We start from the raw sequence: 12711 nt of genomic DNA, 5'->3' as shown, positions 1-12711 counted from the left end.
ACACATTGGTGCCTAGATACTGAGCTTAACACATAGGCTTCTGATAGGTTTAGTTAACAGAGTCTGTAACATGCATTCTATTTATCTTAAAAATAAAAATAGAAATAGAAGTCTTTTTATTAAAATGACTAAGTAATGAGCTTTAATATCATGATAATTATATTTACCAAAACTTTACTGGAACAAGATTTAGAGAAACAGAAACACCCGGGTACAACATGGTACCTTTTTCCTTAGTAACAATCCCTATAGCCTGCTTCGGATTCTGTGTGTGTCTCTCTCTCCTCCTCCCCTGCTCATGCTCTGCCTCTCTCTCTCAAAATAAATAAATGTTAAAACAAACAAACAAAAAATCCCTACCTACGCCAACTGACTTTGAGTTGACTTAAACAGAATGTTTAAAATCAAACATCAGAGACTTTCAGAGCTAGAAGGAACACTGGAGCTCTTTGATCTACTTGGTCACTTTTTACTCATGTTGCTAACAAATAATCAGAGGCTCAAAGATGTTTAGTGGAAGCCTAAGGTCCTAGAACTAGAACACAGACCTCAAGACTACTAGTTCTAATCTTTTATTACTATATTATGTGTACACACACACACAAATATACCTATACAACACACACATACACAACATAGATACTATATATGCATATAGTATATATGCATATACATAAACACATACATACACATATATATGCACATACACATTGATCATAGTCACTCCAGCAAAACTACCTGGATTCACATCATAGCTCTGGCACTTACTAGATTCTTGACTTTGGGCAAGTTACTTAACTTATCTGGGTTTCTATTTCCTCAGCTGCTATAGAAGTATTAACAATAGCATCTATCTCCTGGGGATGTGATGAAGACTGAGTACCCAAGACAGAGCCTGGCTCAGTAACATTAACTTTCTTATTAGTTAACAGCTGATGCTTTAACTCAACCTGAATTTCTTAATCTAAAAGAAAATCCATGACTTAGTACCTAGTCAGTTTTCCCTGTAACACCTGTAATGGCACTCTATCTCTGCTAGGAGCTTATACTAATAGTAGGAGATTCTATTGCTTGCAAAGATACTAAATTGCCTAACCAGTACTTATTAGCAATCTCAACACTAAAATTATTCCTCTAGCCTTTCCTTTCATAAGAAAGAAAGAAAGAAAGAAGGAAAGAAAAGAAGGAAAGGAAAGAAAGAAAGAAAGAAAGAAAGCAAGCAAGCAAGCAAGCAAGCAAGCAAGCAAGCAAGCAAGCAAGCCTGAAGGCAATGGACACATTTAATAGTAGGAAACAGTGAGATTTTTTTCTAATCAGCAAGGAGTAATTGTCCTTCCCCTCACGATCAATAATCATCATGAATGCTATGTACCGTTGAATAAATTTACGTTGTCTTGTGTCCATGGCAATCCTCATGTCCAGAAAGCTGCTATAGAGACTACTGGATTTGGGCACTGATTTTACACACATTTTATACACCCATCCCATACCAGTCGCATTCATTCTCCAGATCACTGAACCCAAAAACAAAAGTGTAAAATCGCCTGTGAACAGCATGATAAATAGAAAAGGCACTAAACAGTAGTCGGGAGGGCTGCTTGCTCATCCTGATTCTGCAACAAGGTAATAGTATGATCAGGGCAGGTCCTCTAACTCTTAGGGATTCAGCATTGATCACTGTAAAATAAGGCGATACACAGGGTTAAACAGTCTTTTTGCTTTAGGAGTCTACAGTTCTTTAAGACACACTCAAAAAGGGTAATTATCTCACTCTTTTATTTTAAAAATTAGGTTGGGATAATAAAGAACACCAAACTGGCATATAAAGGAATGTGGAAACCTACTAATTAGCAGATAAGAGTTAGAATGAAGTGAGAAGACTGGCTGGGACACACGACCCAAAGAATCACTTTCTGATAAAAGCAAAATCTCTGAACCTCTACCTAGCAGAGAAAACAAATGCACTTGCCACTTATCTGAAGTAACTTCTTTAAAAATCACAACTATTTTGTGTGGTCATTTTTTGTGGTAGGAATGTCACATTCTCCTCCACCTTTCTTCCCTCATTCCATCTCTAAATGCCAAAATCTACTGTATCTCCCACAAAACAAGAAGTTCCAGTGATAGTGGCAGAATCACAAAGACTTCTCTAATTTCTCAGCTATTAACAAGCACTCTCTCGAGGACTCAGATCTACTCATATGTCCTTTATCTCTTTCAACGCTACACTATACTTTCTATCTATCTATCTATCTATCTATCTATCTATCTATCTATCTATCTATCTATCTATCATTAACACCTTTCCTATTAGATGATGAGTTTCATGTAATTCAGGTTTGGGATTCCCCACAAAACACAGTGTCTTACACACACACACACACACACACACACACAAAGATGTTTAATAATTAGTGGGAAAAAATAGGTATAAGCTCTAACTCAACAAGTTTTAAATCTCCATGTTATTTAAGTGCAAACAAAACCAGCCTAGTTTCTATTTACATTTTCACTTTGTTCCTTTTGACTTTTTCTCAATTCCCACAAGCCAAAGAAGTTCAGAGCTGCCACTCCAGGGCTTAACAAAGTCACTCCCAGAGCTGTTATTCTAAGTGCAAAATAAAATCAAAAGATTAAAAAATATCTATCTCTAGGATTATATTTCAATCAGACAAAATAGCTTACCCAGAAAATTAAATGGATAACCCTCTTCTGTATGATAGATTTAAAACTATACAGGGTGATTAAAACTACCAATAGTTTGCTAGTGGCTGCCTAGTCAAAGCATCTTTTATCAAAAGTGTTACCTAACTCTGGAGCCATGACAAGGTTTAGCACTTTGATAATGTGATTAAAAATGCGGTTTCACTTAATGTCTTGGTTATTAAAATTAAGGACTGTGTTTCTGTTTTCTATAAAATCATGATAACTGCATATCTTACCACTCATTCACACAGGGTGTTTAAAAATATTTATGTGGTGAGATGTTTAGACAGCTAAAACAAAGTTCCTTAGGCAACATTTCTACTATTTAATCTCTAATTAAAACTTTGTTTTAAAAACAAAATTTTAGGGGCGCCTGGGTGGCTCAGTTGGTTAGGCATCCGATTTCGGCTCAGGTCATAATCTCACGGTTCGTGGGTTCAAGCCCCAAGTCGGGCTCCATGCTGACAGCTCAGAGCCTGGAGCCTGCTTCGGATTCTGTGTCTCCCTCTCTCTGCCCCTCCCCCGTGCTCACGCTTGCGCGCTCTCTCTCAATCTCTCTCTAAAAAATAAACATCAGGGGCGCCTGGGTGGCGCAGTCGGTTAAGCATCCGACTTCAGCCAGGTCACGATCTCGCGGTCCGTGAGTTCGAGCCCCGCGTCGGGCTCTGGGCGGATGGCTCAGAGCCTGGAGCCTGTTTCCGATTCTGTGTCTCCCTCTCTCTCTGCCCCTCCCCTGTTCATGCTCTGTCTCTCTCTGTCCCCAAAAAAATAAATAAACGTTGAAAAAAAAAATTTTTTTTAAAATAAACATCAAAAAAATGTGTTTTTTTTTTTAAACAAAAAAGCAAATTTTAAACTCCATTCACAAATGCCTGAATGGCTGCATAACTGTTTATACCATTTAGAAATATCTTGTGTAAGAAAGGAGAAACATATGCTGCTTAAATCATTTTTGTTATATATACATATATATATATATAAACATCTTTTTAAAATGCCAAGAGTTTTCAGTTTAAGATATTTATCATATTACAGATCAAAATTAACTACAAAGATATCAATTTTTTCTAAATTAGTTAAGGTGGACAATTTGTCAAATTCCTAAAGGAATTATAATTATAATTTTTTAAATAATATCCCAGTAGGTACCAAGATCACTGAAATGGAAGGAAAAAAAATTGCCTCATTTTCCTTGTGGTTAATGTCTACAAATTTTTGTTAAGTGGTACTTTTTGAAAAGTTTTGCACTTTTACCTAGCAAGGGTAGTATAAAATTTCACAAAGAATAAACTTCTTAATTTGAAGACTCCCAGAAGAGACCGTCAGTATAAGAGGTCTGACTTGGTTTTCAAATAATAGGTGAAATTCGATCCCTCTTGTGACCAGTTCAAGTTTGTGTAGGAGCCCACTTACACTTCTTTGTTGATACTGGATACTGCTGGATCATACCAAATTAAACAAGGATAATTTTTATAAATTACACATTCAACTGGGATATACAGGTTTTGAAGATGACAGAGACAGAAGAAACTTTCACAGATCTCAATTAAACTTAATCTATCCCTTGCAATTTCAAGTCTTTAATAAAAAAGATAGAAAAAAATATTAGCACTCATAGCAGCTAAATCCAAGTTCCTTAACTTGGAACACTAATTAATTAATTAACTGTGGTAACACTATTAAATTTCTAATCAAACTGGTGATTTGATAACAAAATTAGAATGGGACGGGGGAACAAATTTTAAATTCGATTCAAAATCTAAAAACATTGCTACCTGAAAAGTGAACATATTTTCAATATTCCACTAAAAATATTTCACAACTAACTTGTCTATTTCTAAACAAGAAAAAAACTCGATATAAATATTTATATGAAGCATTCAAGTATTTAACAAATAAATGCTCACTTAAATTATTTTTTAAATTCTACATACAAAGTGAGAATACTCATCTCTACTTTTAAGTATTTTTTTTTTTTTTTTTACTTTTTTGATAGAACACAAGGAGGGGAAGAGAAGAGAGAGAGGTAGTCACAGAATCTGAAGCAGGCTCTAAGCTCTGAGCTGTCAGCACAGAGCCCAACGCAGGGCTTGAACCCACAGACCGCGAGATCATGACCTGAGCTGAAGTCGGTCAGCCAAACAACTGAGCCACCCAGGTGCCCCATATTTTAAGTATATTTTTAATAAATATACAAATTTGTGAAGGATTCTATCTCCCACTTTTGGTTTATTTAACTAATATTAATACCTAATAACTCAGCTTTACTTTGCAGTCTTCTAAATCAGGAATAAAATCATATGAACCAAAGGACTACAGAATTTAAGGGTCATGACTTACTCATATTGTACTTGCAACTGTTAGAATAATTCTGGCACACTAATTGCGGAAAAATAATAAAAGTGGCTGAATTGACTATCACTATTTATTCACTGGTAAGGTCAAACAAAAACTTTGGAATTTTAAATATCTGTGATAAGCAGAATAGAAGTAAAGAAAAAATATACTGCCAAATATTGTTATTGAACTGAGACATTTACAAATAATCGCTAAAGTTAAAGTTTTGTTCAAAGCATTTACTACTTTCCTGGGCACAAAAGAGACAATTTTGTTCTATTTGTCTCCTGATACAATGAAAGTTAACTTTTCTTAAGCATCCTAAGAAAGAGCAGGTTAGGGATTCATCCAACCAACTGCAATAAGCTAATACAATGCTTCTAGAAGGAGGTGCAGAGCTGCACATCAACCTGAAATATGAAAACAGGAGTAGGTATGATAACACACAGGTTTTGTCAAAAGTAATGAATGCAGGGGCGCCTGAGTGGCACAGTCGGTTAAGCGTCCGACTTCGGCCAGGTCACGATCTCGCGGTCCGTGGGTTCGAGCCCCGTGTCGGGCTCTGGGCTGATGGCTCAGAGCCTGGAGCCTGTTTCAATTCTGTGTCTCCCTCTCTCTCTGCCCCTCCCCCGTTCATGCTCTGTCTCTCTCTGTCCCCAAAATAAATAAAAAACGTTGAAAAAAAAATTAAAAAAAAAAAAGTAATGAATGCAGTGCTTAATTGGAACTTAATATGGCTCTCTGAGTTTCTAACAACTCATCTAAGGCCAAAGCTAATACAGCAAACCTCTGAAGAAAAGTATAACAGGAGTGCAAGAAGAACAATGAAGGTGATTCACAGACACTTACAGATCCTCGGAGAAATAAAATCGGAAGCCCAATTCCAAACTTTTCTCCTAAGATGTTCACAGCAGATAATAGCTGGAATGCCTGTGGACCGAAGTCCTGTGGGGTATCATCTGAGTCATCAATGGAAAAGCAACGATCCAATCTAAGTAATAATAGGATAGAAAGTTTAGCTAAGGCAAGTACCTTTAGAAATAAAAAGATTTACTGAAATTATTAGCCAAGTTAAAAAAAAAAATCTCAAATACACCAACTGCTTCATAAGCTACAAATAAAGTTCATTACAGCCAAGACCACGTGAATTGTGTAAAACATGGAATATAAACCACAATACAGCTCTGCACGTTATGTTGAGAGTTCTCAACCCTAGTGCCCTAGAACACAAGTTTCACAGTTGGTAACTCAGACCATAAACGGAAGAAGAGGAAGGAGTTCAAGCAGAATGCAGAATTATAGCTTGAAAAGCTCCACTTGACTGATTATATAAATATTGGACTTTTGGGTTAGGTTGTGATCGAAGAAAAAGTTTGTTGCAAAAAAAAAAAAAAAAAGTAACTTAAAAACCAAATCTCCTATGCAATAAATTATTAAACTCTGATGCCTGTACAATATGACAGAAAGATAAACTGCACCTCATTTGAATCCATTTAGAAGTTACATTCCTAAGCCTTCCTTTAGGTAGATTTGGAATTATCATTAATACAAATGAGAATTCTTTAAAGCAGATTGAGAACAAAAGGACTCCTTAGAGAAAATTAACTAATACAGTTCAACTATCTAATTCAATTGCTTTCTTTATAACAAATAGCTTTGAAATAGCAATAAGAATATATTCAATATTCCAGATATAATAATATGTTTGGGGGGGGGTAGAGACTATGCTTAGGTTTATCCTCCTATTCTAATTTTCTTTAGTAGGATAATTAGGTCATTAATTCTCTTTTCTAATATGAATAGTTAAAGCTATCTGATTCTCACAAAGTACCACCTATACTGGATCTTAGAAGTTTTAATGTAAAGATCTTAAAGTTTTAATTTAATAAAGTATTATTGTAAATATCACTAAAGTTCTAAAAATGTTTTAATTTCCATTCTCTTTCTTTGATTTATGAGTAATTTAAAAGTGTTATTTTTAATTTCCAAAGGAATGAGAATTTTTCTATCCTCTTACTTCCTTTTTTTTCAAATTTTTTTAATTTTTATTTTCTTAACATTTATTTATTATTTAGAGACAGAGAGAGACAGAGCATGAGCAGAGGAGGGGCAGAGATAGGGGGAGACACAGAATCTGAAGCAGGTTCCAGGCTCTGAGCTGTCAGCACAGAGCCCGACGTGGGGCTTGAACTCATGAACCGTGAGATCATGACCTGAGCCGAAGTCGAACACTTGACCGACTGAGCCACCCAGGCACCCCGTCCTCTTATTTCCTTTAATTCAAATACATTGTGATCAGAAAAAAGTGGTGTGTTCAGGATGCCTGGGTGGCTCAGTCGGCTGAGGGTCCAACTCTAGCTCAGGTCATGATCTCACAGTTCATGGGTTTGGGCCCCACGTCGGGCTCTGTGCTGACAGCTCGGAGCCTGGAGCCTGCTTCAGATTCTGTGTCTCCCTCTCTCTCTCTGCCCTTCCCCTGTTTGCGCTCTGTCTCTCTGTCTCTCTCAGAAATAAATAAACATTAAAAAAAAATTTTTTTTTAATAAAAGAAAAAGTGGTGTGTTCAATACCATTACACAGAAAACTTCTGAGACAACACTACAGTCTAGTCATAGGGGCTAGAAAACTTTTATAAAGGGCCAAGATAGTAGTTTAGGCTTTGTGGGCTATATGGTCTCTGTGTCACAACTACTAGGCAACAGCCATAGACAACATATAAACCAAAGGGTATGCTGCATTCCCAGATGTTTGGGTCATCCACACAGACAGCAAAGTGGATTTGTTTACCATGCTCTGCTCTAATACAGAGTCAAATTTTTTATCCATCTTCCATGTATGTTTGAGAAGTGCAGTCTCTAATTCCATGCTTCCAAGCCAGTGTGCTGTATAGTTAACCTCGGTTCTGAACAGAACCTGCCCTCAAGTAGTGCACAGCCTACTGTGCCTACAGGTATTATCATTAGATTTGTGGATCGTGAAGTGAAAATGTTTGAGATACATTGTTCTAACTGCTTAGTACGAGGCTCTAAATACCAAGTGTGTAATAAATCACTTGTTACTATGTTGACCACATTTTCTACAGCTCAACATTGTTGGATTGCTTAACCTGTCAATAACTAAAAATTGTATCAAACTCCTCTGCTTTAATGGTGGATTTGTTGATTTTTCCAGCTGTTCTGTCAATTTATACTTTGTATATTTGTAGGGTTTGGGAGTTCTTTTTTTTGAGGTGCATAGAACAATTCTGTCCTCTTGGTGGAGCAACTTTTTGTCACTGCACAGAGATCATCTCCATCCCTAATAGTTACTTTTTTGTCTAATAGTAACACAGCTACCACACCTAGGTATACAGCTGACCCAACTAGGTATACCATTTGTTTTTATTTTATTTTTTCAATTAATATACAATTGAATTGACTGTATGCCTGAACATGTGTAAACTTCTACAAATTTAACCACATCTATTGATTCCTATGCATAGATTCACCTAACTACCACAATCAGCCACCAGCACCATCAGGACCCATAACAACTCCATCACTTCAGACAGTCCCTTGTACTAACAGCCCTTTGTAATCCTACCCTCCACCTCCCTCTAACCGCTGGCAGCCACTGAGATTTTCTTCATTCCTATACTATAGTCTTACTTTTGAGAGAAAATCATATAAATGGGCTCATACTGTAAAACTGGCATGATTTCTTCTTTTAAATGTTTGGTAGAATTTCCCATTTAAACCATTTTGGTGAGGGAATTTTATTTCCAGAGGTTTTTAACAACGACCTGATTTAACAGTAACTACTATTTATTAATAATAACAATAATAAAAATACTGTTTATTAATATTTGTTACTAAGAAATAAAAACAATAACAATTTATTAATGACAATAATAAATACTGTTAATAATAACCATAACTGTTATCATTTAATGGTTACTATTAAAGATTATCTATTTCATTGTGGGTGAATTTTGTTAGTTTGAGACTATCAAGGAATTGGGTCCATTTCCTCTGAATATATGCACACTGAGTTATTCATATTGTTTCCTTACTATCCTTTTAATGTCTGTTGGGCCTATAGTGAAATTCTTCTTTCATTCCTAATATTAAGAACCTGTGTCTCCTCTTTTTTTTTCGTTAGAAACTATCAATTTTATTGACTCTTTCAAAGAATGTGATTTGGAGGTCTTTGATGATTTTGTTTTCTATTTCATTTATGCTCTTTATTATCTACTTCCTTCTGCTTCCTTTTAGTTTACTTTGCTCTTATTTGCTTCCTAAGGTGGAAGTTTAATTACAGATTTGAAACGTTTCCTCTATTATGAGTATTTAATGCTCTAAATCTCCCTCTCATTATTGCTTTAGCTGCATCACATACATTTTGCATTTTCATTTCATTCAGTTCAAGATATTTTCAGTTTACCTTGAGACCTCCTCTTTCACTCATGGGTTATTTAGCAGTGTGCTATTAATCTTTAAGTGTTTGGGGACTTTCCTGGTATTTTTCTGTTACTGATTTCTAGTTTTATTCCATTATAGTAGGAAAACACACTCCATATGAACAGAATTCTTTTAAATTTATTAAGGTTTGTTTTATGACCTGGAATATAATCTATGTTTGTGAACATTCCGTCTGTACCTGGGAAGAATGTTTATTCCACTGTTGTTGGGCAGAGTGTTCTTAGATCCAGTTTGTTAATAGTCCTGTTCATTTTTTCTGTCTCAGTGATTTTCTGTCTACTAGTTCATTTAATTACTGAGAGAAGATGCTGAAGTTGACAACTGTAATTATGGATTTCTGTATTTCTCCTTTTAATTGTCACTTCTTTTGTTAACTACATACACATTTAGGATTCTGTATTCTTGGATATGATGGTTGCCTTTATGTGTCAACTTGGTCCAATTATTTGCTTAAACACTAACCTAGATATCGTTACAAAGGTACATTGCAGATAAGGATTAACAATCAGTTGGCTTTAAGAAAAAGGAGACTACCATGCATAATCTGAGTCTCATCCAATCAAAAGCAGGCCTTAAAGAACAAAGACTGAGGTTTGCTGGAAAACAAGGAATTGTGACTCAAAACTGTTCACACAGAAATCCTGCCTGACTTTGCAGCCTGCCAGCTTGCCCTACATATTTCAGACCTGCCAATCTCCACAACTGCGTCAGCCAATTCCTTAAAACCACTGTGAGTGCGTGTGTGTGTGTGTGTGTGTGTGTGTGTGTATACATATACATATGTATGTGTCTTTCTGTGGAGAACTATGATTCATCGGTAAATAATACTTTTATCATCATGTAATGTCCTTCTTTATCCCTTGCAATATTCTTTTTCCAAAGGCTCCACTGTCTAATGTTAAAATAACAACCCCAGCTTTCTTCTGATCAGTGTTACCATGATATACAATTGTTAGCCTTTTATTTTTAACTTACCTATATAATTATACTTGTGGTGAATTTCTTATGGACAGGATATAGTTGGATCATATTTTTGTTCTTTTTTAAAGCTTATTTATCTATTTGTAAAGTTTATTTATTTTGAGAGTGCATCCAAGTGGGGGAGGGGCAGAGAGTGAGGAAGGGAGAGAATCCCAAGCAGGCTCCACATTCTCAGCACAGAGCCCAACGTGCGGCTCAATCCCAGGAACTTTTCAGCTAAAGTCAAGAGTTGGATGCTTAACCAACTGAGCCACCCAGGGGCCCCATATATTTTTAAGTAACCTCTACACCCAATGTGGGCTCAAACTCATGACCCCAACATCAAGAGTCACATGCTCTTCCAACTGAACCAGCCCAGAGCCCCTAGTTGGGTCATATTTTTAAGTCAATTCTAACAATGTCTACCTTTATTTATTTATTTATTTTTTTAAATTTTTTTTCAACGTTTATTTATTTTTGGGACAGAGAGAGACAGAGCATGAATGGGGAAGGGGCAGAGAGAGAGGGAGACACAGAATCGGAAACAGGCTCCAGGCTCCGAGCCATCAGCCCAGAGCCCGACGCGGGGCTCGAACTCCCGGACCGCGAGATCGTGACCTGGCTGAAGTCTGACGCTTAACCGACTGCGCTACCCAGGCGCCCCAACAATGTCTACCTTTAAATGGTACCTTTGGACCATTTACATTTAATATAATTACTGATAGATTTAGATCCACCATTTTATTGGTTTACCTACTTATAAAGTAAAATAATGTTGTTTGCTTTGTCTTCTATTTAAATAAAGATTTTGTTTTTTAAAAACTACAATGCATATCATTCAATGAAAACTCAATTAAAAATTATTTGAAAAGGAAGAAAAAGACTTTTAGAAAGTCTATGTAGAAGAAAAAATCTTTACCTGGACCTGCAATTATCACAGCATTTTTCAGTTTCCATAATACCCACAGAGGCCTTTCGCAGTTGTTTGTCTTCAAAATGAGACAAGATGATTCTACCCAAGAGAAAATTTAAAATTAAATAAAAGAACAAAACCATATATATTAAAACTATTGCTGAAAATAATGAGGTGAAATCATTACTAATTGATTCATCTGAGATCTCATTATCTGGCTTCAGTTTACTGAAGCACAAAGAAAGTTGCCTTAAAAATCAGCACATACATAACACCAACAAAATACTATTTCTAAATATTTCTAATTACTTTGCAAAACTTTTTCTTAAAGGAGCACCATTCATAAAGCTGTTACTAATTAGTATAAGAAAAATAATACATACTGTCGCCTACATCTTCTGGAAAGAAGATAGTTTTCCATCTTTGCCACCATATTTAGTTTATATAATCGAAACTTTTCACTGGGTATCTGACTAAGGAGGTTCCTGTCAATTACAAATATTACAAGTTAATAAATAAAATTGCATCAGTGATTTTCTTACTTTTAAATTTGTTGTTATTTTTCATAAACTATAGAACCCACACCTCCATCAAGATAAAAAAAAAATTTGTATCATCCTGGAAAGTTATTGTGTCCCTTGCCAGTCAATACCCACACGAGAAGCAAGCATTTTTCTGACTTTTATGAAAATTACTTTTCAAAGAATTCTATGCCTATGCCTAAGATTCAATTTTTTAGCTGCCTTTGAAAAATTACTATAAACCCTAAAGTTTTTCATTTTGATTTATATGCTTTTTGGTAATTTTTCCACTATACATGAATTTTACATTTTCCCAGTAAAAAGTTATTATTTTTATTTATTTTATATGAAAACTAAAAACACCTATGTAAGCAATACTGAAAGAGGCTCATGATCCAAATATGAGCCTTCATCCCTATTTACTCTTCAGAGGACTTCCCATCCTCCTAAAACTATCTCTGTACTATAGGCTATTATGGGACACCAATAAAACATCAGAATTAAGTTCCTCTTTCAAACAATTACAACTGATCTTTTCCATAATACTGAACTTATTTAAAATTGTTAGAAATGGTAAAGACATGGCACAAGAAAAGACACTCAGATCAATGGAATAGAATAGAGAACCCAGAAATGGACCCACAAACATATGGCCAATTAATCTCTGACAAAGCAGGAAAGAATATCCAATGGAATAAAGACATCTCTTCAGCAAGTGGTGCTGGGAAAACTGGACAGCAACATGCAGAAGAATGAACCTGGGCCACTTTCTGACACCATACACAAAAATAAACTCAAAATGGATGAAAGACCT

At 35.6% G+C, this 12711-nt stretch overlaps 1 protein-coding gene across 6 annotated transcripts in view; it reads right to left on the bottom strand.

Annotated features, from left to right (window-relative positions):
• The window catches only part of WRN (WRN RecQ like helicase), a 151080-nt gene that overhangs the window by 32761 nt on the left and 105608 nt on the right, over nucleotides 1-12711 (bottom strand). For all 6 annotated transcript variants that reach the window (XM_086703370.1, XM_086703371.1, XM_086703373.1 and 3 more), the window contains 3 exons: nucleotides 11760-11861; nucleotides 11383-11475; nucleotides 5893-6034 (listed from right to left, as the gene is read on the bottom strand). In XM_086703370.1, coding sequence (XP_086559496.1) covers nucleotides 5893-6034; nucleotides 11383-11475; nucleotides 11760-11861 — 337 coding nt within the window. The remainder of the gene's footprint in view (nucleotides 1-5892; nucleotides 6035-11382; nucleotides 11476-11759; nucleotides 11862-12711) is intronic.

This window comes from Puma concolor, chromosome B1 (genome assembly GCF_028749965.1).
Source record: "Puma concolor isolate L17-30 chromosome B1, mPumCon1.1.hap2, whole genome shotgun sequence".
Classification (NCBI taxonomy): domain Eukaryota; kingdom Metazoa; phylum Chordata; class Mammalia; order Carnivora; family Felidae; genus Puma; species Puma concolor.
Note: the sequence above shows the minus strand (reverse complement) of the source record. Positions and strands in the feature narration are given on the sequence as shown.